The 26,695-nt window shown below is 37.7% G+C and overlaps 3 protein-coding genes across 5 annotated transcripts; all 3 read right to left on the bottom strand.

Annotated features, from left to right (window-relative positions):
* Positions 1-1,088: 1,088 nt before the first annotated feature.
* Positions 1,089-5,564, bottom strand: LOC103448326 (disease resistance protein At4g27190-like). Its single transcript, XM_029088845.2, has 4 exons — positions 5,041-5,564; positions 2,020-4,943; positions 1,513-1,924; positions 1,089-1,406 (listed from the first exon to the last, which is right to left on the bottom strand). Exons 2-4 carry the CDS (start codon positions 4,861-4,863, stop codon positions 1,393-1,395), a joined length of 3,270 nt encoding a protein of 1,089 aa, XP_028944678.1. The 5' UTR covers positions 4,864-4,943; positions 5,041-5,564; the 3' UTR covers positions 1,089-1,392.
* Positions 5,565-7,974: 2,410 nt separating this feature from the next.
* On the bottom strand, positions 7,975-10,704 carry LOC103448324 (F-box/kelch-repeat protein At3g06240-like). Of its 3 annotated transcripts, none has more exons than XM_029088844.2 (4): positions 10,526-10,699; positions 10,401-10,438; positions 10,114-10,233; positions 7,975-9,354 (listed from the first exon to the last, which is right to left on the bottom strand). In XM_029088844.2, exon 4 carries the CDS (start codon positions 9,250-9,252, stop codon positions 8,116-8,118), a length of 1,137 nt encoding a protein of 378 aa, XP_028944677.1. In that variant the 5' UTR covers positions 9,253-9,354; positions 10,114-10,233; positions 10,401-10,438; positions 10,526-10,699; the 3' UTR covers positions 7,975-8,115. The 3 variants fall into 3 exon arrangements, with proteins under 3 accessions (XP_028944677.1, XP_017190880.1, XP_008385791.1); XM_017335391.3 differs by having other exon boundaries at positions 10,114-10,228; XM_008387569.4 differs by lacking the exon at positions 10,114-10,233 and having other exon boundaries at positions 10,526-10,704.
* Positions 10,705-12,067: 1,363 nt separating this feature from the next.
* Positions 12,068-15,574, bottom strand: LOC114819775 (guanosine nucleotide diphosphate dissociation inhibitor 2-like). Its single transcript, XM_029089399.1, has 6 exons — positions 15,476-15,574; positions 13,596-13,768; positions 13,268-13,379; positions 12,979-13,080; positions 12,684-12,767; positions 12,068-12,202 (listed from the first exon to the last, which is right to left on the bottom strand). The coding sequence occupies exons 1-6, from the start codon at positions 15,572-15,574 to the stop codon at positions 12,068-12,070; spliced, it is 705 nt and encodes a 234-aa protein (XP_028945232.1).
* Between the last annotated feature and the right edge of the window lie 11,121 nt (positions 15,575-26,695).

Below are 26,695 nucleotides of genomic sequence, written 5' to 3'. Positions count from 1 at the left end.
CTTTTCACTCTAGCTCTCTTGATTTTCTCTCACCCGTGCCCATGCTTTCCCATAGGAGAGCCGAATGCTCTCACCCTTTGGATGCTCTCTGATGTCTTCTCAGGAGAGAGCCGAATGCTCTATCTCTCTCCCTAACTCGGCAAGCCTTCTCAATATAAGACCAAGCCATCATAGCCATCATCATTGTCTTGCATCATCATTAAAGCAAAAGACAAATATCATCATTAAAGCAAAAGCAAGCATCATCATTATGTCTTTACTCATGATGATGTCCACCAAACTTTTGCTTTTACTTTGTCTGCAACTTTCATGCAACTCACACCATGTGATATTTCCACCGAAAGCAAACATAGGTCACTTCATTGTTGTTAACACATGACTTATAATTACTCACAAATGTATGAGCCAAACACAACAGAAAAAACGTAGGTAGAGAAGATTAATAACTTGTTTTACATATTTTTCTGATTTTCTTCTGGTAGTCATTTAAACTTTAATCAAATTAGAGCATTGATCTCTCAACTAAAAATTCATTATCATCCCCTCAACTCATCAAAACGTGTAGCTCATTTTCATCAATTTCGTTATAATTATATCAAAATGAGCTATGTTGGAATGATCATTGCTATAATTGGGTTAAAGTTGATGGATCATTTCTCCAATTGAGTTAAAGTTGAGGGATCATTTCTCTAGTTGGATTAAAATTGAGGGATCATAACTGCACATTGTGATTAGTTGAGGGACCAATGATAATAGATTTTTAATTGAGAAATCATTGCTCCAATTGAGTTAAAGTTGAAAGACCATTATTACAATTTACTCTAATAAAAAACCAAATTTTATTTTTTATAATTAAAAACTTTAAAAAGAAAAAAGAAGAAGATGATTGAGTGTTCATCATCTTCTTCCCCGTGAATTTGGGGCAATGGAGTCCACCATATTAACACTGCTCACCGCTTTCCCTTTCCCCCTCCCTCACCGTCCCTACTTCCTCCTCTCTGTTTGACGGCCACCAACTCTCTACTTCTCCTTCACTCTTTTAATCGAACGTCCCGTCAAAACCAAGAAACTTGGGATTTAGAGGTGACAGTGCAATTCAGCTGTCACAGTGACTGTTATTACAATGTTTATACAAGACGTTTCCTACATTAAACCTGTTTACAAGGAAATATAAACGTCTTGGAGCGCAAGAAACGTTAATAAATAATACACACATAAGAACGCTTACATAATATCATCGATGTTTACACAAGATTTACGCTCCTAATATACTGCAGATATATCTATACACCAGATAACAAGTCACGCATGTCTATCAGTTTCACCCTCGTCTGAATAATGCGTATTGTCAGAGAAACTTGGTTAGGCCGAAAGACGGACGATCTGTCAAAGCTAGATTATCCGACCTGCATACATATTCATCGCATTGGCTTGATCAGAAACCATTTCTATCGAAGACAAATACGAAAAGATTGAAATGATGATATAAAGAGAAACAGAGGTACGCTTCACCTTTCGTCAAAAATGAAGGTTTATCAGTTTGGAAATTATCCTTTGAGCCTTTCCCTTCAATTTCTTTAGAGTTTGTGATCTCCTTACTCATATTATTGGAGATGAATGCCCCCAATTTCGGACAGTACCGTAGGTCTAATCTCTCCAAGGACGGAAATTCAATGTAACTTCCTGCACAAAATCTGGCGAGGTTTGGAAGATCTTCTAGGTGCAGATGTTCCAACTTACAAAACATGTTATCTGCATTTTCTTCACCGGGTTCATGTGTTGATACTATCTCTTCCATGAGATGACACCGAGATATCTGAAGATATTTGAGTTGCTCTAGACTTCTAGCCATGGAAGATGAAAACATGAATCTTAAACCATCGCATTGATCCACGATCAAGCTTGTTAAGCTTGGGAACGCAACCTGCAGATCACGACAAATATTTCTTTAAGAGACGAAGAATGACGCAATGGAATGCTATGACAACCGCTCTATAAAATTGAAACTAACGAACATACCTGACCATTCATGAACCGTTGCACGGGCCTTCCAATCTCATTCTCCAGAATGATTATGTTGAACTCTCCATTTGTTAATTGTTCATCCAACCCTGCAGTAACAACAGGCTTGCTGCCTTTGGAGGAGAAACCAATAAGATTGGGTAGACACTGAAATGTCAAAGATCGTAACTGAAAGAACACAAGGGGGTCAACTGCTTCATCACTGAAATTATCTTCCCTTTCTTCCGCAACAATCTCTCTCATGGTTTCGCAGTTCTCCACTTCGATCTCTTGAAGTTGCAAAAAGCATCTTGCGACTGAAAATGAGAAGAGATTCCTCAGCTTGTGACAACTTTCCACTTTTATGATTCTTAACTGTCGGAAACTCTCCGCTGTGAGTTGGCCATAACAAACACTCTCCAGACTAACAAGGTTGTCAAGAAAAAGCGACTCCAAGATGGGGAAAGCATTATGAGCATAACTCCAGTTGACCGAGTTAATAATATATGTAGTTTCAGCATTGTTTTGAACGTGGAGATGTTTCAGTTGCTGAAATAAACCCTCACTGTCTAAATGATAGACAATATTATTAACACCCTCCAACACGTCGAAGTACAAATCTTCAGATCTCTTGAGTAGCATTTTCAAACCTCCGTCCAACTGATTGCTGGCAGTGAGCTTGAGTTTTAGAGTGTTAAAGGTTTCGTCCACGCCATGCCATTTCCATGCATCACCGACCAATATGTGGTATCTTTCCAGCTTGTCGGAGAACAAGTTTTCCGGAAGAATGTTAGCATCTGGAATGTGTATGTCTAATGAGCTTAGCCGAGACAAGTGCTTCAGCTCCGAAAGGCTAGCATTACTTCTTTCAACATTGACTCCTTCCTCCTCCCATTGGTTAAAGCTGTTTCCCATTCTCAAGTCTTCTAGTCTTTCCAAGCTAGATATAACTCCGGGTGAAATCACTTCAATTTCAGAGCAACCGCTCAAGTCTAGCAATCGTAGACGACTCAACTGCCCTATTTCTTTTGGCAGCTGTTTAACTTGAGATTCCAAAAGGCTAAGAATCTCTAAGTTCCTTAACTGTCCGAGTAGAGCTATGTCTCCCAGCACGCATAGATCTAAACATAATGTTTGAAGACTTGTTAGGAACTGAAGAGATGGAGGTAGCGACGGAATCCGCAGATTGGTTAAATCCAACACCTTAAGTTCTTTCACCTCTTCAAAAAATCTCTCCGGGATTTCAAACGAGTCATCATTACTCCACAAAAAGAACATTTTTAGTTCTCCACATTTCAGAGCTTCAGGAAGTGTAGGGATATTGCAACAAGGGAAAGAGATCATACTGCAATTTTTTAAGAAACCCTCATCTGGCCATTCTTTCAACTCATCTCCATAAGCTGCTGATAAGATGTGTTTATCTCTAAATGCAATCGAGATAGCAACATCACGTACAAGGTCATGCATTCTGACAGATGTATTATCATAACCGTCTAACAACAGACAAGCATCCTTAAGCTTTTCCACCAGTGAATGCAATGCATTTCGTGCTTCTTCCACCGTGTTGATGTTCTTGAACAACCCAAAACCAATACAATATTTCAGCAAGTCTCCAAGAAAAATATAGTTTCTCCCAGTAATTCCACAGAGTAAGAACAAAGGCTTAAGCTCCTCATAACCCAATTGATCGTAACTCCACCCTAGAGCCGAGTATACTTTTTCTGTCAATTCTTCTTTGCCAAACCTTTTTAAGCGTCTTAAGGCATCTTTCCATGCATGTAAAGTCCTCCTATTTCTCAAAGCGCTTGCAACTGTGACAACTAAAACTGGCAAACCTCCACATTTTTGGGCAACTTCAGTTGCCACAGTTCTTATAGCGGGATCTTTAACAGCATCACCTGCCATCTTTTCAAATAAGCTCCAAGTTTCTTCTTCGCCTAAAACATGAAGCCCGAACTCCTTTTGCGTACGCATCTCAGAGGATAGTATTTCTCGACTTCTACATGTCAACAATATTTTGCATACCCTCCGGGGAAGTCCCAAAGCCTCCAAATCAATTCTTTCCCAGACATCATCTAAAATCACAAGAATCTCCGTGTCTCTTAACCTGTCGCATAGAATCCGCGCTCTTCCAGCTATGGTCTGATTTTCAAGAACATCAAGACCAAGCTTCTCGGCAATTTCCTTCTGAATTCTTTCCAGGTCTGGATTCTGTTTGACATCTAGTACAAGAACCACATCATCAAATAACTCCTCTTTAGTAGCCTGCCTGAAAACTTCTTTGATGAGTGTGGTCTTCCCCACGCCACCAATCCCATACACCCCAATCATGTTGGTATTAGGATTCCTCAGTTCCTCCATGATTTTCTTCACAGTAGCGGCCCTTGATTCAAAGGCCTCGTACTCTTCGGTGGGTATGCTCCATATCTCCTGAGGGGGAGCCTTGAAAGAAAATCTCGGAAATTCTTTATTTGCATGGAGTTGGAGAACCCCCTGCACCATTTTTTTCGTTTTCTTGCATAGCTGATAACGGAGAAACAGATTAGGGCACCATCCATGGAGACACCTTGCCTTCGCTGCTTGTTCATCTTTCAACAATTCTTTTGCCTCTGCAGTAATTTCGTCCACTCTTGTCAGCCACTTCTCGACGTCAATATCCACATTCCTACCCTTCCTTTTAACTTCATTGACTGTATGCTGCACCTGGTTTCTGGAAGTGCCTAGGTTTTCCAACTGACTCTCCAGATTTTTAAGGTTTCTTTTGTGGTGAAATATATAGCCCGCTTGCCGTACAACTGGTTGAACTGTTAACTCGAACAATTTTCCGACAATCCCAGGAACAAATGCAGAAAGAAACTCCATGCTTCTGTCAGCAGACTAATTTATCTTCTTCTCTAGTTCCTATTTTCACCGTTTGCTTCTGGTACTGGTTTTATAAACGTCTGTTGAATATAAACCAAATTATAAACAGGTAGACTTCTCTTTCGAAATAAGAAGTAAAGTAGAAATGAAATCAAGGTAGTTGGTTACATGACATACCTTATCTCTGTTGGTTATGCATGAATCTAGTTGTTGTTCATATTCTTTCGCAATGGATGTTTCTTTTCATTTGTTCTTCTTCTTAGTGTATGTCTTGCTGTTGGATTTTTTTATATGAAAACTAGAGGTGATTGAAGCAGAAAGAAGGTGGCTGCAACAAACTGACTGCAAGAGAGCAATCGAATGCGAGGAGAGTCAAGTTGTGAATTGCAAAAGAGCTGTTAGCGCACCTCGGCTTAGATCACAGAGCAAAGAGTATGGTGATGGCAATTGAGATTCAATCTTTAAGAAGATTCAACAGTACACGTCAATTTTACGGGTGTTTTAACAATTAGGTTGATTTTCACAACCGTTTAGATATTTTATTATAATAACAATCGTTCATTTTCAGGATAATTTTAAATCATTGAAGAAAAAACCGAGAAATTGAATGTAAAAGGCATGCATCATGTCGGAAAGAAAGTCAAAGCTGAGTAATAAAAAATATGCTTCTTCGATTTCCTGCTGGGCATCCTAGTGGTTGCTCAAGGTTCAAACCACTAGACTTGTTCAAGATGACTTCGACATAGGAATCTAACTGAGCGATTCCATGGAAAATGCATGGTACCTCCTACTAAATTGGGTCCCACTGCACATTGGCATCTTCAAAGGATTAGACAATTGTTTGTGGCAGAACCGTAAACCCATGCGGTATTTTGATTAGTCTATTTTAAGATTTTGGAGTGCTACATTTATGTTATCCTAACTTAACTCATACACAATGCAACATATGTTGATATTGTCTTAATTTAACTCATAAACAATGCGATAGATGTTGAGTTTTATCACGTAAGGTCTCGGTGTTAAGAAAACATCTATTTAAACCATATTTTGTAAATCATATGACATGGTCGTTGGTGATTGAATTATTACTGAAATGTTAATTAACGTACTTGTTTCGTATTAGTGACACATCATATAGTTCGTAAATATGGTCTAAAAAATTTGTTTACCTAGCATTACTCTTAAATTTTGGAAACTAAAGGACATGGAAGTTGATGATTGGTTTATTACTTAAAAGTTTATAAACGTGTTCATTCCTATTGGTAACACGTCATTTAAGTTGTAAATTTAGTCTTCAAATTTAATATCTCTAACATTACTCGTAATAATATATTTTCTCATGTTTTCGACGTGGGATTGCATTTTCCAGCACTCAACATTATTAATTTAATAAAATATTGGAGGAGTGTAAAGTATGTCAAGCAATTTTACTTTTAATAAAATAAAATATTGGTGGAGTGTAAAGTGTGTCGAGGAATATGTTTTTTTTTTAAAATAAAAAATAAAAAATATTAGTAGGCCCCAAATTGCCTAATTTTTTTAGTACTTAAATATTTTTACACTAAAAAAAGGAAAAGTTCAGTTAAGTCATATAATGGATAACCTAATTTGATATTAAATTCGTCATCCACGAAATTCAAACCTAAAACCTCTCACTTTCAAGTAAAGAAGAATATCACCAGATCGTAGTATTGAGTGATAATTGCCTAACCACTTTTAACTAGGCAAAATAGCCTTGTGAGCTAGACATTATTCTATAGGAAAGGGATCATTCTATATGGGGAACCAGCCAGTTGGACATACGACCCACTCACACAAATCATCCTTACCTCACCCTTCGTGATTTATCATGTTCACCCAACATCAATGTGTCTCACTCCCCTCTCACACAACACGAGGGGCCCACCACCAACGGTGGCCGCACCAAGACCTTCTCCTTGTGAATCTCCACCAGGTATTTTTACCTAGTATTTAAACGGGCATTCCACGTATGTGGCACAGCTCATCCCATTTTATTAGGCATTTGGAGATTCTCTAAGGCAAATTGGGCATGTTCAGTGCAAAACCCCTAGGAAAGTTGGGAACACATAATTTATGATGCAAATGTAAATGATGTTTATTACTTGAGATACAAGTTTTTTATAATTTTAGAATAATTTTCAAATGTCATATCTTTGACTTTTGACTTTCTGCCATTAGTGTGCATGAACAGTGCATATTTTGAAGAGGATGGGGATGCTTGAGTATTGTAGATTTGGTGGGTCTGAATTTTGTTTACTGAAAGAATACATGTATATATGTATGAGGAATGCTTAACTCCTTAAGATTCGAAACAAGATATTTGTGATCAATTCAAAACATTTTGTATTTATGATCGAAACCGTTTATATAATAAATTATTATGTAAAGATTAATTATACAAAAAAATCTGTTAAAATTAAGGATGTTTAGTCAATCAACTTGGGCAAATAGACAAACTGTTCATAATGTTATTATCGTGTCCGACCATCTGTTTTTATATGGTTTAATGACTACATGATCTCATATTTTATTGATTTTTTTTTTTACAAAAAATGATCTTTACAAAGTAACTTATGATATGAGTAGTTCCGACCATGACCACGAAGTTCGTGAATCAGTTACAAAGCATCTGGAGGAACTCATATGGAGACAAGTCAACCTACATTTGTTTAGAGACCTTGGCATTGATCAGACCACAAAACTGGAGGCCGAGATTCAAATTGAGGAGCAGGACCATGGCTTGAAACCAGTACTAGGAGGTATACATCATGTCGGCCTCGATTCTAAAGAATAGTCTCGAGAGATTAAACCGGACAAGCGGATGATGAAGAACCAGCAATGTTAAGCTTGAAATGGATCGGAAGTGCAAGATCAAACTTTAGCTTTCTTCGGATTAAGATGGGACTGATCAGCCGGAAAATATGATCCAGCCACAAGTAGACCATCAGAAATTTCCTTAATCGATCGGACCTGTTGAGGGAAGACAAATTTCCTTTCAGAATGTTATGCCCTAGCTATGCGATGTAAGACTGCTTTGTGACTGCAGAGACCAGATGCTCATGTGCATTTGATTGAAAAAAATTATAAAAATAACAAAATATACTATGGAGTCATTTACTAAACATGGAAAAATCTCAAAGGGAAATTACAAAAACAATTGGCAAGAGAGAGAAGGTACTCAAATAGATACATATATGAAAGTGATATGGACTAATGGAGTGAGTTCATCTTCTAACATCCTCCGCTACAAGAATTCGGCGAAACAAGGCTCTCCAGGTAGATCCCAACTTCAGTAACTATGGGGAATCCGGACACTGATAATTTCCGAAATCTTTCACCGTTAAAATTGTACATAAACAACCGGTCCTTGAACACCAAAAGATCATGATTTTTCCTCTTGAAACCTGAATGTAACAACAAAGAATATGGCATGGAGATTCTTACTTTAGTCCAAGACTCCCTCACTCCATATTCTTTCATGATCCAAAACTCATTGTGTGTTTGCCCATCACAACGTGTTAGGCACAGCATTTGTCTAAATACTCCGACAATATAACCTTTAGCGTCAACCAAATCACATGGCAATGGGATTTCTTGAACATGCTCCTCTGCTAAATCAAAAGATATAATCACTGATGATGAACCTCGAACTCTGTTCACCAGCCAATGAAGGCCTCCACTGAGCAGGATCCCATGTAACATGAGATCAGATTTGTAAGGATATCGCCTTTGAATCTCCCGCCAAGAACCAGTTTTCAGCGTGTACACAATAAACATAATTCCACCTTTCAAGTATCGCAAATCAACCATCTTGTAATCATCAGTGGAGTGATCAAATCCAAAACCAAAGAGATCAAAATAATACGCAATGCTAGAAGATGGAATATCTGGTAGTTTCTTGGATTTCCTTGTTGCTGGGTTAACCAGATAGAACTCCCAGTTATATAACTGGCACAGCAACAAGCCATTGCAGTGAAACACCATGAAAACCCAATTATTTGGGATTTCACTATAAATGTAGTCGAGCTCAGTGGCCACTGCTTCATCATCATCATCATTGGTATTAATATCATTGTCATTCTCTTTTTCATCAAGATAATTATGAACTGCATCATTATGGTTGAGAAACTCATCGAGGTCCAAGGAGTAGAGTGACCTATGTGACCCATCACTAAACATAAGCCTTCGCCTTTGATGGAAAATCTCCACATTCTCAAAAGCTTTGTTAAGGTGAATTTTAACAAAATCAGGGTCGGTGACTAGAGAACGCCATGACTTTGATACACACCTGAAGCGGCACAATGACTTCACTGGTAGTCTTGAAAGAATGTCGAGCATGATGTCGGTTGGGAAATTAGGGTTTTCCATCAACTGATCTTTAATTTTCTTTCACCCTATATATCTAGCAAAAGGAAAACTGTGTTTAACTGCTTTCAGCACAAGTCCAAACTCTAACCTTTACCCATAAACCTGAAAAAAACAAAAGAAAGAAAACAATCCTAAGAAAGTAGGTGGATGGAGCTCCTGAGAGACTACAGACATTAAAAGAACAAAATTCGAAGCAATCAAAATATGCTCAAGCAAGCCCCAGTTACGAGAAATAAATCAATACAATGCATTTATACATATTCCACATAGCACATCATACGATTTTTAATCCACACGAAAGCACAACCATGAATACTAAAAACCTTACATAGTGACAGAGATCTTGAAAGCTTCTATAACCAGATTACAAAAGTAAAAGCTTTTGCTGGGCAAAACATCAACATACTAAACCACTCAAATTAATTGTCATTAAAGATGAATGGGAATTAGATAGAAAATAAGCATACAGCAAAATCCTCTGGCCAAAGCTAATCGCTATAATATTCCATAATGAACTGGCATATATTAGCAACTAACAAAGCTTTAAGGTTTCTAGGTTTACCTAAAAACATATCCCAGTGCCCTTCCTAACAACTTTTACTTAAGAATAAAAAAGGAATTGAAGAACGAAAGCCAATAACTATGCACACGTTACTAATCGTCTGAGCAAGACTATGCAGCTTATGTTCAGGTGGACAGGTAGAGCTATGTCCACTGCTGAAATGTCTCCGAGACCCCAGGGCCAGGGTACAAGGAAACTGTGGCCACCCACCGTTCAATCTTAATACAACAGCGGAGGATAAAGTACAACAACAAAAGTTAAATGACTAACTGTTATCAAATTAAGGAAATTGTGGTCACCCGCCCTAATATCTTTAATCCAACGGTAGGTATTTATCCTCCACTCCACACTGGGTCTAGGAGAATGGGACTTCCATGTCAGATTGCAGAACTAAAAGACACCATCAATGAGCACCTAAACTAGCAAAAGAACAAACAAACCATGAAAACTGACCCAAAAATACTTGCAGCATCCCGCAGCTTTGATGATAAATAAGTTTGAATCCATCAAAAAAAACAAACAAAAATGGCCTATACATCACCCAATTCCACTCCTCCAACACTAATTGTCGAGAAAAACAACATACCTCAAACTCAATGGCCGTTCCTTTGACCAGCAGAAAACCTAACACACACCAAAAATTAAGAGTCAGTGAAAAGAGGGAGTGAAAAGAAACACAAAGACCCAAAATCCAAATCCCAATAGAGGTACCTTGAGCGAAAGAGAATCAAGCGCCAGGGACCTAGAGAGAGGAAGATATGAAAGAGAAAGAGGGAGGGAGGGGGTAGGGGTTTAGAGGCCAGCGCTTTGAGAGAGTGAGAGGGACAGCGACGGGCGTGAGAGTTCAGAACTTCAGAGAGAAAAAGGAATTTTCAATTTTTGAGCAAATTTTTCCTAATTTTGGGACCTTTTATTTGGTTCAACTTGCCTGCCCAAGGATGACGTGGAGTCACTCAAGACACACAATAAACTTCATGTTTATAATTGGAATTGTTGATATCGTAAATTATCATTTCAGCAAAGAAAATAAAAAAATATTTTTTTTAAACAAAAAAATATATAGATCATTTACTTAACGAACAATATAAAATAGATGGTCGAAATTGGTAAAAGCATTACAAACTTTCTATTTTTTTTATTACAGTTGATTGACCAAACAACCCTGGTGAAATACAGGTAGGGGCGGAACGCCCTTTCGGCACGCAGCTCTAACGCCCTCTTGGCGTGTCAATCCTTGCAGGCATGTTTGCAGCTCGTGTTTTTGATCTTGTCACTTCAGCTAGACTAGAGAAATACGTCTAGAGCAACATTCTGAAATTTACAGTGCATCGCACCTGCTTATCACACTATGTGATACGAGGATAGAGATGAGACATAGTAGGCAATGTCCATGCAAATTCACGTCGTTCATTACGAACATTGACGTTCTTTCCTTCCCTTAACAGTGGGGAGACTGTCTCATCGAAGGGACAATCCACAAAATGGAGAAAAGAAATCTGTGTTTGTTGCACTGGACTGTCTCGGACTGGAGTAGCTGCAAGGACTAAGCTAGACTGGCTTAGACTAGACTAAGCTGGACTAGCTTAGTGAAGCGTTTGGTGCAGTGTCGGACTAAAAAATAGGATAATGAAAACAGTATTGTAACAAGTTTGATGTTTGCTCAAACTAGGAATAAATTATTGTTCTATTTTAATTGCTTTTTTTAATTAAAGATATTATTAAAATTAATAATATTGGATGAGAGTGAGACTCAATAAAAATACAAAAACCAAATTTTCTTGCCAACGAAAGAAACATACATGATTTAAGAGTAGCATTGTTCCAAACATGAATATAACAAAATGTTCTCCCAACAATCGACAGGGTTCAGGACGCTTTTCTTAATTATTCACCTTTGGTTTAAAATTGTAGATTAAAGTTAAAGGTATTTGAGTAGAACGAAAATTGATGTCTGACAAGTTCAATTTTTTACTCAATTGTGAAATAATTACTTGGAATTGCTCTCGTATGTATAAGCTAATTTCAGTCCATACCATGGTAATTGCATTCAATCCCAAGACCACAATGATGCGAGGCAAAAAACCAAACAGATTAGAACCAAATCCACTCCACACATCATTAACTTGAAAGAAATAGTTCTCTGACAAGTTATCATTTTGTTTACATGCTTCCACACATACTCGCAATATATAACATATCAAGTCTATGATTAAAAATGAGTGATAACTCATATAATCCTCCACGGTATGAGGATTACCACCGCCACAGGTAAGGTAACTTAAGTAGCTCAGTGCACTTGGAACAAAGCACAATTATCAATTCAAGCACCACATGCAGCTTTGCTATTCCTTCTTCTGCAGCACTTAGGTCCACACTGAAATCAAGAACCTGCTAAAAAATTCCAAGAAATTTGGTTAAACCTTATATGAAAGACATGGTTCTATGAAACAGTAAAAAGAAACAAAGGGACAACTCAGGATGAATAAATATCCACCAACAAGCTATTGGTTCAAAGTAGACACGAGTTCCCCAGAGGCTTGCTCTAAATACCACTGTTTTCTCCTTTTGGTAGTAGTTTGGAGTCGAAATGATAGTAGGATATTACATAACAGAAATTTAAAAATTGTGGTTTAGACATTGTATGCATATAAACTATACCATTCCTTTCTTCCAATTAAAGAAAACCCATTTCCTTGCCATAGCATAAAACAACCTAGTCATAGGATTGTTTTTTCTAAAGCAACAGTTACAAAGGACCTTCTCAAATAAGCACACGACATTCATTGCAAAACAAATATTGGTCCCAAACAAAAGATAAGAGAACTCACATATTTGATATGCGACCCTACTGCTTCTGTGGCAAGATAACCTGCATTGAGTGAGATTCATTGGTGTTTGGAATTGGGTGGCTCATGATGGCAATAGCTTTTGCAACCTTAACAACATTCCTAACCTGTCAAAATGCGATAAATTTTTAGTAAGTGTTGGGGAATAAGCATTTTTCTTCACCCTTCAAGCAAGATACAGAAGAACAGAGAAGATATTGTGTCCCTTGCAAACTTATAAATAAAAACAACCATATGCATACTTGTAAAGCATAAGATGAACATAAAACTAATATTAACGTCCCACCACCTTTAAATACTTTACTCAGAAAGGTTTACCTTGTTAGGCAAGTAAGAAGGATCACAAACAACTTTTTTGCACTTAGTAGTTTCCCCTTCATATGTGACACCGATAACTTTCCCTTCCTCGTTGAACTCTAACTTGCATCATGCATTAAACTTAGTGTCTAGATAGGAATTAGACACAAACTAATGCAAAATGAAAGAGTGTTAAAACCAAGAAAAATGTGTAAGGATTACCTTGCACTCAAGCTTATTCAACATATAAGTCCCACCATAAACTGCACTCAGGCTTATTCAACATCTATGAACCCTGACCAATATTTACCTTCATTCTCTTCACAATATCTAGAGCAGGCTCATTCAGGTAGCAATCATCCCTATGAAGTGCCAAAGCATGCCCAATGAAGTCAACCGTGTTGTCATCAAGACCATATTTTCTGTCAAAACATCAACCACACAAAAATATAAACAAATGTTCTTGGATTGTTACTTTATCACAATAAGACCACCTTTCTTTTCTACAAGGAACCCTATACAATAGAAAACAGAGACAAAGCATTGGTACCAATGAGATTGTAAAGACCGCAAGTTATGATTCTTCTTAGAATGATTATAGACTTCATTTGCAAAAAGGTTATTACCCTTCCACTTACGCGATCAAATCTCTAGTTGTCACTCTTGTTAAGTCCATTCCCTCACGTGTTTTAGGATCAGTTTCACTATAATCTTGAACATATATAATGAACTTGAATGCACGGCGCTTTTCAAACAAACCCATGAGTAGAGGTTTAAGGGCCTCCATGTCAGTTGTTGGAACCTTGTGAACCTGTTGCAACAATTGAGATCTCACCCATAAGGTTTAAGATGAAATTTATTCAGGACAGTGTGTGAGTGTCTTTGTGACTGTAGTTACTAAATGCAACTCAACTTATTTCTCAAACCCGATACCAAAATCCAAAAACTCTAGTCCAACTTGATATCAAAATCTGTTGAAACTAGACCTAAATTACAAATTTAACTTTGCATCTGCCCTTACAACAACAATTTCGTGATGATTATCATCATTTTGGGACTGAAAATGGCATAAAATGTGAAAACCCCAAATTCTAATATGAATTTAACCCTAAAAATTGAAAACCCCAATTTGTTCAAGTGTAGAGGTTTCTTATTGAAAATTTCTCAAACCCAAAACACCTAAATCAAATAAAGCCCAATAATATCACGATATGAAAAACAAATCGAAGAAATAATGTTGGATTCGAAGTTTACCGGACAAGAGGAGTAAATGAGGGCAAGCAGGATGTAGCTGAGGGGGAGCAGGACGCAGAGATGAGGATGAGGAGGACGACAATGAGGAAGCAAGGCAAGGAGGGAGTAGGGCGAGGATCGAATCGCAGGAGAAGAGAGATGATGAGATTAGAGGGTGGCTTAGCAGTCATCTCCAAATTGGAGGGGGGGTCTCGCTAAAACCTGTTAGCGAGGGACTTAGTTGAGGTTAGTCCTGCTAGTCCCACTAAACCTAGTATGGGTAGGGAACAAACACAAGATTGGAGTAAACTTAGTCCAGTCTAGTTCAGTGAGGGCTAGTGATGCCAAACAAACACACCCTAAGAGTTTTGAAGACCCATATTATTGCAGCAACACAAGTGGCACATAAAACACACATCTAAATGCGTAAGTGCGAAAAAAAGGGTTGAGTGTCGATGGGCTTTAGGTGGACCAACATTACTCCTAGATTGCATAGCCCTGCGCAAAATCTGAGGTGTGGTATACATTGCCCGTTTTATGACCACTTTTGCGAGGCAGTTTGGGTGTGAGCATGGGAAACAACAGACCTGACTTCAATCCCACAAGATATGAAATAATTGAAAGGTTCTTTGATGTAAACTCTGCACTATCCTAGTCCCTCAGACATTATGGGATAATTGAGGGTAGTGAGCTCGCAACCTAAAAATTAGTGCTAGAAGATTAGCAACATTGACTTGTGGACAATAGACATGTGACCATTATGTCGATACATCAACCAAAACCAATATAATGTTTATATGGTCTGGTTTTTTGTTAGATTAGTCCACACATATTCCCTTGAATCCACTATAGAAAATAGTCTTTCACATCTTTGTGGGGCATGATCTAAGAATCAACTTTCCCAAGAAGCACGTTTGGCATGGTACGTTTGAATGTACAATCTTAATACGAGTAAGACGATGCCCATGGGTGGAATACAATATACAGTGCATCAAAGCAAAGAACTGCTTGAATCGCACGGCTTTGGCCGACCACATGGTGCACTCTATTCAGGGAGCTAAACCATGGTCTCCAAAATATGCTTCGTACCATATTCACTGGAGGTGATGTAGTGACATTCCACTCAACTTTCTCAATGGTTTCAACTTAATCGTTGTCCTCTCAAGTAACTTTAAAATATCAACAACGTTCTTTCCTCATTATGTTATTTACATTTGGATTTAGACGCTGTTTTATAGTGTCCAGTTCTTTGTTTCATTTTTTCCATCACTTATACGCCTCTTACGCGTTCATTTTTACATTTAGATTCAGACAATGCAATGTAATATCCATTTCCTGGTTTTGTTTTTACTTTTGGATTTGGACGCTGCGTTGCAGTGTCCATTTCTTAGTTTTGTTTTTGTTATTTTTTTTTCATCACTCACACATCTCTTACGCGTTAGTTTTTACATTCGAATTCAGACACTGCGCTGCAGTATCCATTTCCTGGTTCTGTGTTTTACTCTTGGACGCAGACGTGCATTGCAGTGTCCATTTCCTGGTTTCGTTTTTTTTCATCACTCACACGACTCTTACGTGTCCATTTTGACATTTGGGTGCAGACACTGCAATGCCATGTCCATTTCCTGGTTTCGTTTTACTCTTGGATGCATTGCAGTGTCAATTTCTTGGTTTCGTTTTTTTTCATCACTTACACGCTTCTTATGAGTCCATTTTGACATTTGGGTTGAAACAATGTAATGCCGTGTCCATTTCCTGGTTCTTTTTTTGTTTTTTTTTACATTTAGATTCAAACATTCTTGCGTTGTAGTAACCATTTCCTGGTTTGAAATGGAATGGTGTTTGGCTCTAATAGGTGACAGACGGTGCAGATGCATATAATGAAATTATGAATTTTGAAGGACTACCAAAATCAGGTGACATACGATCCAATATTCGAGATTACTCTGTTATGATTCGGCAAAGTGGAGTGTTTTTCTAGAATAGATACTTTAGAATGATATTCGGTTGAAGTTACTTGCTAATTACGATGACAACATCGTCTCCTTAAGGTGATATGTCTTATTTCATTATCAAGCTTCAATTCAATTTTTCTTTGTTGAATGTTGCAATTTGGTTCATCTGTTTAAAGGAATGCATTCCAAGAATAAGAGGCCTTAGGCTAATATCGTTGGATATGTTTTTCCAACAATATTTATACTGGCTTAAGCCCATGTGACATTCTAAGCGAGAAAGAGAGAGGAGGATAGAAGAGTTAAGTTATAACTATTTATAATGATTTAAAGCTCACCTGTCATTCATCATTGAGCTATACATAAATATATCATTTATTAAGTCCAAAACAAAAACATAAAATTGATATAACGCTAAATAGTAAATTTTTATTGGCTTTTGACCAACTTACTTATAAATATATCTGATTGGATATTAGTTGTATGTATTACTTGCCACATGAGATGATAGACCAATCTAATTTAAAAGTGTGGTCTATCTAATATTATTCGTTTTTTTAGTAAAGATCGACATAATTTTCTTCATAGGAAACAAATATTATGAAATAAATTGGAATTGATAAATGTCATGAGTGGATTAGGCAAGCAAAAGTGCAAGACTATATATATCTGGAGTCGAATTCCTATTCTTTCGAGTAAATCCCGCTCGTTCACATCTATATATTGAACGAGAACCAGACCTTTAAAAGAACACCCCTACCCAATCCAGCCAATATACCAATATCAAGTTTAAATAGGCCTCTTAAGACCCTTGTCCACTTTACAGTAAAAGGCCTCGTAAGACTTTTGTCCACTTTACAATAAAAGATTTTAAGTTTGATTCTAGTTAAAAATAAATTTAAACCACATTATTGGTAGGCTTAGCCAACTCTCCCACCTTACTAACTTTAACGTAGATAATATCGTTTATTTAAAAAAATAAAATAAAAAATAACGCCACTTGGAGGTGAGGAAAGAAACGTACGCAGGAAGGAAGGAAGGAAGAAGGTACGGGAATGATTCTTTCTAAGATTCACTAATTTCAGGAAACATCTTTAATTCCTTAAAATCATTAAATCATCACAACTTGAAACCTACGGAACTTCCTTTTATATACGTTAATTCCTTTTATTTATTTACTTTTGGACGTTCCTTTGTGCAGGAGAACAAGATTGAAGAGATATGGAAGGGTCTTCTAGGGCTAGTGCTGGCTGCGGGATTAATTCCAAGGGAGGGGGAAAGAGTCTTGTGCAGTGGCTTAAAGAGTGTTCGCAACCGCACGCAAAATCGGATGATGGGAAATATAAATTTAGAAGTCATATATTTAGGATTGGGACACGGCTCTCTCACTGCGTTGTTGATATTATGTTGCTGATGTCGCAAGGATCGGATGAGATGGTAGACAAGTTCCAAGAGTTCAGCCGTTTGCTATCAGCCCAAAAGAGCGTAATCAATTGGGAGAGTTGTGCTGTAAACAAAAGAGTCACTGGTCTCCTGAGAATAGCATTTCACGAATTGGTCAAAATTAACAAGAGGAGGATGCGAGCAATTGGGGGAAGATTGGCTACTATGGAAGGTTACAATTATGGAACCGAGTTGTATGAATGCTTCTGCATAATAACGCTTACTGAAATTCTGAGAGTAGTTTCTCCAGTGATTTCAAAGACGGAGGCTGCTTTGAGCGTCCCAGTTTCGAATGAAGTGTTGACATGGTTGATGAAAGCACTACCAGAAATTCTAGATGAGATGGAAACCAAGATACGTTTATGCATAAAGACCTACATTGACTTCGTAGTGGATGCAGAACCAGTAGTGAATGATTTTCAGAATATAATGAAACCGAAGATTAATCAAATGTGGAACAATTTTGGGTCGTCTCAAGAAGAATGAAAGAGAAAAAGGACCAAAGAATTGTATGGATAAGCTTGAGTGGGTCCTAAGTTAATTGTTTTGTTTCTGTAGGTGCTGCCTTATACTGATTTTCTTTAGTGCTTTAGTTGTAATCGGGCCAATTATTTGATATATATCCCTAACTGATTTTTAATTCTCTTGAATTTGCGGATATATATATATATATATATATATATATTTACACCCCGTTCTAAAAATCTCCGCCTAGCGCAGCCTAGGCCACCATCCTTATTAATCTTTAGGCGTTTGAAAATTAAGAAATGGCTCATAAGCTTGCTTAAGCGTCCGCCTAACCCACCCAAGCATTGCTTAGACCGCCTAGGCCCAGCCACCCAAGTTGTGAATCTCACTTATATAGAAAATTGATAACTTTTATTTTTGCATTTTATTTTTTCAATAAAATGTAAGGGACTTGTTGAATACTCAAATGAACACTCATTATATGTTTGTTCCCTATGTTCTCAATATGTTTTAATACTATATAATTTATAGTTCACTTTATTTTGCAGTTTATATGTCTCCCAATACAATAGGTATCACTTAAGTATAGATAATAACTTATTTGTACGATGTATAATAAATTTATTTAAATCTGCCTAGACCCCCCTAAGCCCTACCTAGCCGACTAGGCGCTAGGTTCCAGACCGCCGTCCGACTAGCGCATAGCATCTTTTAGAACCTTGTATATATATATATATATGTATGTATATGTATATGTATACGTATACTATGTTGGATAAATATCAACAATCAATGATACATTTATATATGCTAATAAATAATAAATGCGAATAAATAAATTAACAAAGTATGAACAAAATGAAATAATATTAAACAGACAAATTGAAGATTGAAGCTTGCGTACCACAATGTTCTTGAAACAGAAATTTCGTCTCTACTCAGTGCTTGTAGTTCTACGGACGTCTGCTTTACCAGGATTCAATGATCTAAGTCAGAAATTCTAGCACTAGAAAACTTGACTTCTAACAAATTTCTTTGTGGTTCTCTCAATAAGTATGTTTTGGATTGTAGAAAAAGAATTTTATTTTTCTATGTTCTAAATTTCGTGCAAATGGATGTATATATAATAGGTTTATGCATGTTCGCAACAAGTATGAGAATGTGATGTATCTGTTAGAAGACATCTTCTCAGAGGGGTGCTTTGCTCTTTGACATTCTTTCATCACTTCAGACTTCTTTTGAGAAGATGAGTCTGTTGATATAAAAATTAATTAATTAATTAAATTCAAAATTATTTAAAAATTAAAGAATTTAATTATTAGAGCCCATCTTTTGATAATTAATTATATATTAATCATCAATTAATTAGTACACTTCAAAGCCCAACCCCAAAGTTGAGCCCAATTTTATTCTCCACGGTCCATATGACACACCTCGACCCGGAACGCCCACTAGGACTTCGAATCGAGCTATGCTGGCCAACATCTGGAATGTGACGAAGCCATCAAGTGTGATGGTGTGGAAAAATGTGAATTAATTTAAACCTAAAAGTGCCTAAATACCAGAGTGCGGTGGTGAGCTGAAATGAACCCACTTCACACGTGACATTAGAGCATAAGCAAGTACAGTATAGTGGATAAGGATTATACCCTCAGAAGTAGCCACTTATCCTGAGATTTGCCAAGAATCCTCGTCGATACAAACTTACAGTGATTAAAACCTGGACGGGCGCAAAACAGAAAGTGTGAGTGGGCAAAAACAAAGCTTTTCAAAAACCATTTCAATTATGAAAGGTAATAACCCTTCGCCGTAAAACCTGTATACTTCCCAGAAAATAGCATGCATGTTTATATCTCAAAACCATATTCGAAATAACAATTGCACAAATATACCATGTCAAATCTCAGTAAGAAATAACGAAAAGCCCACTCACTGGTATAGCTAGGTCGTAGCCCCCGTGTCTTGCCTGTCTATGCTCGTTCTCCAGAAACGTCTCACCAATATGTGAAACAACTAATTTAACGTTAATTCGATAGCACATATACAAAACCTAGGATCAATTTCTCATACGTCGCTTAATTTGGGTGTTTGAATATACCATCGTGGCCTACTCAACCCCACAAGCATCCTCATATTTTTAGAATAAGTTTTGGACTTAATCTAGTTTAAGTGTAAAACCCAACTTAAAACTAAATGGACTTAATCGATTTTGAACATAAGGCCTAAACCAATTAAATGGCTTAGGTCCAATTTGAAATGGTTTAAAGGTTGGGCTGGCCTAACAGATTCTTTTTTTTTCCTTCTTCCTCGCAAAAAACTGCACTTTTTCATTTTGGAACGCAAGACTTCTAGAGCTCATTTTGAGCTCGATTCTCAACCAAAATTCATGATTCAAAATTACCTTCACTCATATGCATACCTCCAAATTACCTTCCCAATTTTGGTTCCATGCCTATGCCACTGCAGTTTATTTGATTAACAGAATGTCATGTAATACTTTGTCTATGAAATCTCCCAATTTTTGTTTGTTTGGTACATTTCCCATCTTAACCCATTTGAAAACATTTGGATGTAGTTGTTTTCCTTTACTACGACCTTACAATACTACTAAACTTCAACCCAAAACTGCCCAATGTGTGTTTCAAGGTTATGCAGGGCAATACAAGGGTTACATTTGTTTTCAACCAAATACAGGCAAATTGTATGTGTCTGGGCATGTCATGTTTGATGAATATATTTTTCCTTACACAACTTTGGTATCTAAAACTCCTCATTTGGAGTGTGTTTCAAAATTTACTTCTTCCCAGCTTATTCCACTTCTCACAGAAAACAACACAGTGATTTCCAGTCCACCATCATTTTTATCACCATCACTATCACACACCATTCATTCATCATCATCATCATCATCATCTGCATCATCATCATCTCCATCCTTACCACCTCGAGCTTCAGAGTCATTCATTGAACCAACTAGTGTTTCAAAGTCTTTGAATGTACCTTCTGCATCTCCAGAGTTGTTCACTCCTACACCTACACCTAATACCTTATCCCAAGCTTCAACCTTATTCTCTCTAGACTCTATCACAGCTACACAATCCCAAATCCCTGATGATCCTGATTTTCAATATGAAAATCTTACTATTGTGCTTCCAGTTTCTTCAATCAATCTTCATCCCATGCAAACTCAGTCTAAAAGTGGGATTGTTAAAAGGAAAGCATACTCAGCTACTATTACTTCATCTGAGCATTCTGTTGTTGAGCCTACCACTTATAAAGCTGCTAGTAAAATCCCAGAATGGCAAGCAGCTATGCAAGATGAGATCACTGCTCTACATTTGCAACAGACCTGGGATCTTGTTCCCCTTCCAAGTGGTAAAAATCTTGTTGGTTGCAAGTGGGTTTATCAACTTAAAAAGCATCTTGATGGGTCAATTTCCAGGTACAAGGCACGGTTAGTTGCAAAAGGGATATAGCCAAGAGGAGGGGATTGACTATAGTGAAACCTTTAGTCCAATGATCAAACCAACTACAGTACGATTAATTCTAGCTCTTGCTGCTCAGTTTCATTGGGATTTAAGACAATTAGATGTCAAAAATGCATTTTTGCATGGTGACTTAAATGAAGAGGTGTTTATGGCTCAACCTCCTGGGTTTTTCAGGAATGATCATCCATCTCATTATGTTTGCAAGCTAAAGAAATCGTTATACGGTTTAAAACAGGCTCCTCGAGCTTGGAATGAGAAGTTTACTAGTTTTCTTCTAGGTTTGGGTTTTCAACCTTCCTTTGCAGATCCCTCTCTCTTTGTGAAACATACTGAGCTTGGCATTGTAGTGTTATTACTATATGTTGATGATATCATTATCACTGGTAGTAGTTCAAGTGACATTTCCACAGTGATCTTGGCTCTTACTCAACAATTTGATATGAAGGACTTGGGACAACTCAGTTATTTTCTTGGGTTACAAATACAGTATCAGTTCAATGGTTTATTTGTTTCCCAATCCATATATATCAAGGATGTCTTGAACAAGGTTGATATGCAAAATGCCAAAGCATGTGCTACTCCTTGTCTTCCTTATCACAGGCTTCTCAAAGAAGAAGGGCATCCCTATCACAATCCTGAATAGTATCGTAGTGTAGTTGGTGCATTGCAATATCTAACATTCACCAGGCCAGACATTGCATTTGCCGTAAATCAATGCTGTGAATTTATGCATCATCCCATGGATTTTCATGTAGTTGCAGTCAAACAGATTCTTCAATATCTTAGTGGTACCTGGAAAATTGTTCTTACAAGCATATAGTGATGTTGATTGGGCTGGGGATCCAAATGACCGTTGTTCGACTTCTGGTTATATTGTCTATCTCGGTACAAGTCTAATTTCTTGGGCATCCAGGAAATAACACACTGTTTCACGGTCATCAACTGAGGCAGAATATAGAGCTTTAGCTATAACTGCTGCTGAAATAGCTTGGATACGACAACTTCTGTGTGATTTACTGGTTCCTTTATATGCTTCCCCACATTATATTGTGACAATATATCTGCTATAGCACTATCTTCTAATCCAGTTTTTCACTCTCGGGTGAAACATATTAAGATTGATTATCATTTCGTTCGTGAAAGAGTAGTTCAAGGAGACTTGGCTGTTCATCATGTGTCTTCCAAGGAACAATTTGCTGATATCCTTACAAAGGGTCTGTCTATATCTTTGTTTTAGCATCATTGTGCCAATCTCATGCTTGGCACCAACCATGTGATTGAGAGGGGGATGTAAAGCTATAGATAAGGAAGATCAATCCAATGGCCAAGAAGATGCCATCTGTCAAGAGATTAAGTGATATGGTTGTTAGTTTGTTAAGGATTTGTTACTTGCTATACACGTAATCTAAAGTGTATAAATAGGAACCTTTTGTATTCATTCAGATAGTAAGTGAAAACAATAAAAAATAGTGCAATTCTCACTCATTCTCTTCGATCTCTCTCCCTTTCTCTACATTCTGTGTTACAATCTTTCTTTCTCTAAAACACCATTGATAATCTTCGAGCTCAAGGTAGTTAATTCAACACTAACAAGTTGTAGTTTTGAAAAATTTTAATGCATGTCCGAGTTGATTTTAGGAAAAATCTAGTAGTTTAAATTTTTACATGTCCTTCCACTTTTTTTGGCTTGATAATTAACTAGAAATCAGCGTTACTGCATTCTTTGTGCTCTTGTAACCTGTATTTCACCACAATTTTCAAGTGTCACTGTTAAATATCGCCAATGTGGTCGAAATAGTCTATAATTGATGTCAGCTATGTATTGCCAGAATCATTCTTAAGATTTAAAACCAAATATATTCTTTCGCAGGCTCTGAAACACACTACGTAGGGTCTAAGACTTAAAACCAAACCATGTGTTTAGACTTTAAACTTACGATTTGTGATTAGGCAGTACATTCTTATAGTGCACAATTTTATGACGTCGTTTATGAGAATGTTGAATAAAGACTAAGAGTGTGAAAGGAAATTAGCAACTAATTAAAAACGTATAAATGAAATCACTCCAAAGAACATAGCATGGGATTTATCTAGTGAATTACGGAACGGTTATTTATTTATTTATTTATTTTTCTTTTTTTGTCGAAAGATAGGAATTGAAACATTTGCATCTTCTGTTAACCAATTAAATAGGAGTTCTTGACCTAATAAAACTCCTACTTTTCCACGGCGAGTGAAGATTTGTAGCGTGTTTTCAGCGTGATTTTAGGGCAATTATTCCAAAATGAAAGGTTAAGGTGGTTGATCTAAATCTATATATTGGATTTTGGAGTGGAAGGACTAAATGCAATCATCAAAACCACTTACAGAGAAACACATCGATTCCGAGTATCTAAAACCCTAACCAAGAAAAGATCTCTCTCCCCGCAGCCCTCTCGCCCTACTCCTTTCTTTCCACATTCTTAAATCTCATCTTCTCAAGAAAGCGGAAGCAAGAAATATATATGGCATCTGCTAATGACTTTCCAGTAGGTTACAAGTTTCACCCAAAAGACGAGGAGTTAGTGGGATATTATCTGCACAACAAAGTTCGTGGGGTACCCTTTAAGGATGAGAATGTTATTCCAGATATCGATCTTTATGGTAGCATAGAGGTGAGAGATATATGGAATAACAATGGTGGAGAAAATTTAGGAAAAGGTGAAGACCTTTACTTCTTTACCAAACTTAAACCAACGAGCAGGAAGGGTAAGGTTCGCGTGTGGCTCGCATGATAGGGTCTGGGACATGGCATGGCCAGAATTCAGAGACTAAAGTCAAAGATCCGAAGACTAAACAGACGATAGGTTGGTGGAAAAGGTTTACATATACGAATACTAAATATCCTCAAGAAAACGGTTGTTGGATTATGCACGAGTTTAGCCTGGACCCTAAACTGGCCATGTACAATAAATCAAATAATTCAAGAACTAGTAATGGTGATGACTATGTATTATGCCAGATTAGAAAGAATTATGATAGAAAAAGAAAGGCGGATGATCGCGAGGAGACCAAAGTAGTAGAATCCCAAAGAAAAAAGATTCAAAGGAAATTTGAGAATATAGATGAATCTTATGTTACTCCCGTGTCTTCTGAGGTTGCTGAGGACGTTAATACCAATCATTACCCACAGCAGCAAAAGCCGCAGCAAGAGCAACAGACTAATCTTCAGCACAATGGTTTTGTGAATAACGTTGATCATTGCTATAATCAGCAGCAGCAAGAGCATTGTAATGTTACCGATTTTCCACAATGCTACAATGATTCACAAGAACCAATGGCGAGCCAGATGATTTCATCGTAGAAGCTTCATGTCTAACTTTGGCCTCTTCAGTAAGCATGGCTAACCAACAAGACTATCTTCAGCACGATGGTTTTGTGAATAATGAGACCGACTTGCCACAGTACGACTACTCTAGTACACAAGACCCAAGTAGTGGTACTGTTTTCTCGCACTATGATCTGCCGCAGACTGCTACGACTGGGTTTGCTAATCAGCCATACCACATTGTTACACAAGACCAGCCAAACTACTTTTTTGCCGATCCCACCATGGCTTCTTCAGTACGTATGGCTAGCCAAGAAGACTATCTTCAGCACGATGGCTCTGTGAATAATGTGACCGACTTGCCACAGCACCACTACTCCAATGCACAACCAAGTAGTGGTACTGTTCTCTCTCACTATGATCCGCCGCAGACTGATACGACTGGGTTTGCTAATCAGCCACACCACTTTGTTACACAAGACCAGTTAAGGATGAGAATGTTATTCCAGATATCGATCTTTTATGGTAGCATGGAGGCGAGAGATATATGGAATAACAATGGTGGACAAAATTTAGGAAAAGGTGAAGACCTTTACTTCTTTACCAAACTTAAACCAACGAGCAACAAGGTTACAGGTTCGCGTGTGGCTCGCACGATAGGGTCTGGGACATGGCATGGCCAAAATTCAGGGACTAAAGTCAAAGATCCGAAGACTAAAGAGACGAAGGTTGGTGGAAAAGGTTTACATATGCGAATACTAAATATCCTCAAGAAAACAGTTGTTGGATTATGCACGAGTTTAGCCTGGACCCTAAACTGGCCATGTACATTAAATCAACTAATTCAAGAACTAGTAATGGTGATGACTATGTAGTCTGCCGGATTAGAAAGAACTATGATAGAAGGAGAAATGCGGATGATCACGAGGAGACCAAAGTAGTAGAATCCCAAAGAAAAAAATTCAAAGGCAATTTGAGAATATTGATGAATCTTATGTTAATCCCGTGTCTTCTGAGGTTGCTGAGGACGTTAATACCAATCATTACCCACAGCAGCAAAAGCCGCAGCAAGAGCAACAGACTAATCTTCAGCCCAATGGTTTTGTGAATAACGTTGATCGTTGCTATAATCAGCAGCAGCAAGAGAATTATAATGTTACCGACTTTCCACAATGCTACTATGATTCACAAGAACCAATGGCGAGGCCAGATGATTGCATCGCAGAAGCAGCATGTCCAACTTTGGCCTCTTCACTAGGCATGGCTAACTAACAAGACTATCTTCAGCACAATGGTTTTGTGAATAATGAAACCGACTTGCCACAGTACGACTACTGTAGTACACAAGACCCAAGTAGTGGTACTGTTTTCTCGCACTATGATCTGCCACAGACTGCTACGACTGGGTTTGCTAATCAGCCATACCACTTTGTTACACAAGACTAGCCAAACTACTTGGTTGCCAATCCCACCATGGCTTCTTCACTACGTATGGCTAGCCAAGAAGACTATCTTCAGCACAATGGCTTTGTGAATAATGTGACCGACTTGCCACAGTACCACCACTCCAATGCACAACCAAGTAGTTGTATTGTTCTCTCTCGCTATGATCCGCCGCAGACTACTACGACTGCGTTCGCTAATCAACCACACCACTTTGTTACACAAGACCAGCCAAACTACTTTGTTGCCGATTCCATTATGGATTCTTCACTTGCTAGTCCGGGCAGTACGGATCAAAATTATCCTGTCATGAATGATAAGGATTAACTTCCACTTCCCAATTTTGAATACTCACAATTATTTTATGAAGATGAAGGTGATCATGACATCATGATAGACTTGGA

This window comes from Malus domestica, chromosome 11 (assembly GCF_042453785.1).
Source record: "Malus domestica chromosome 11, GDT2T_hap1".
In the NCBI taxonomy this organism is placed as follows: domain Eukaryota; kingdom Viridiplantae; phylum Streptophyta; class Magnoliopsida; order Rosales; family Rosaceae; genus Malus; species Malus domestica.
Note: the sequence above shows the minus strand (reverse complement) of the source record. Positions and strands in the feature narration are given on the sequence as shown.

What these genes read in the sequence shown, in the direction of transcription:
- LOC103448326 (XM_029088845.2), bottom strand. Translation starts at nt 4,863, where the DNA reads ATGGAGTTTCTTTCTGCATTTGTTCCTGGGATTGTCGGAAAATTGTTC. An exon ending in AACGGTTCATGAATGGTCAG is followed by an intron (nt 1,925 to 2,019) that starts GTATGTTCGTTA and finishes CGTGATCTGCAG; the next exon opens with GTTGCGTTCCCAAGCTTAAC.
- LOC103448324 (XM_008387569.4), bottom strand. Translation starts at nt 9,252, where the DNA reads ATGGAAAACCCTAATTTCCCAACCGACATCATGCTCGACATTCTTTCA.
- LOC114819775 (XM_029089399.1), bottom strand. Translation starts at nt 15,574, where the DNA reads ATGGACACTGCAACGCAGCGTCCAAATCCAAAAGTAAAAACAAAACCA. An exon ending in ATATTGTGAAGAGAATGAAG is followed by an intron (nt 13,081 to 13,267) that starts GTAAATATTGGT and finishes GCATGATGCAAG; the next exon opens with TTAGAGTTCAACGAGGAAGG. An exon ending in ATGAATCTCACTCAATGCAG is followed by an intron (nt 12,203 to 12,683) that starts GTTATCTTGCCA and finishes ATTTTTTAGCAG; the next exon opens with GTTCTTGATTTCAGTGTGGA.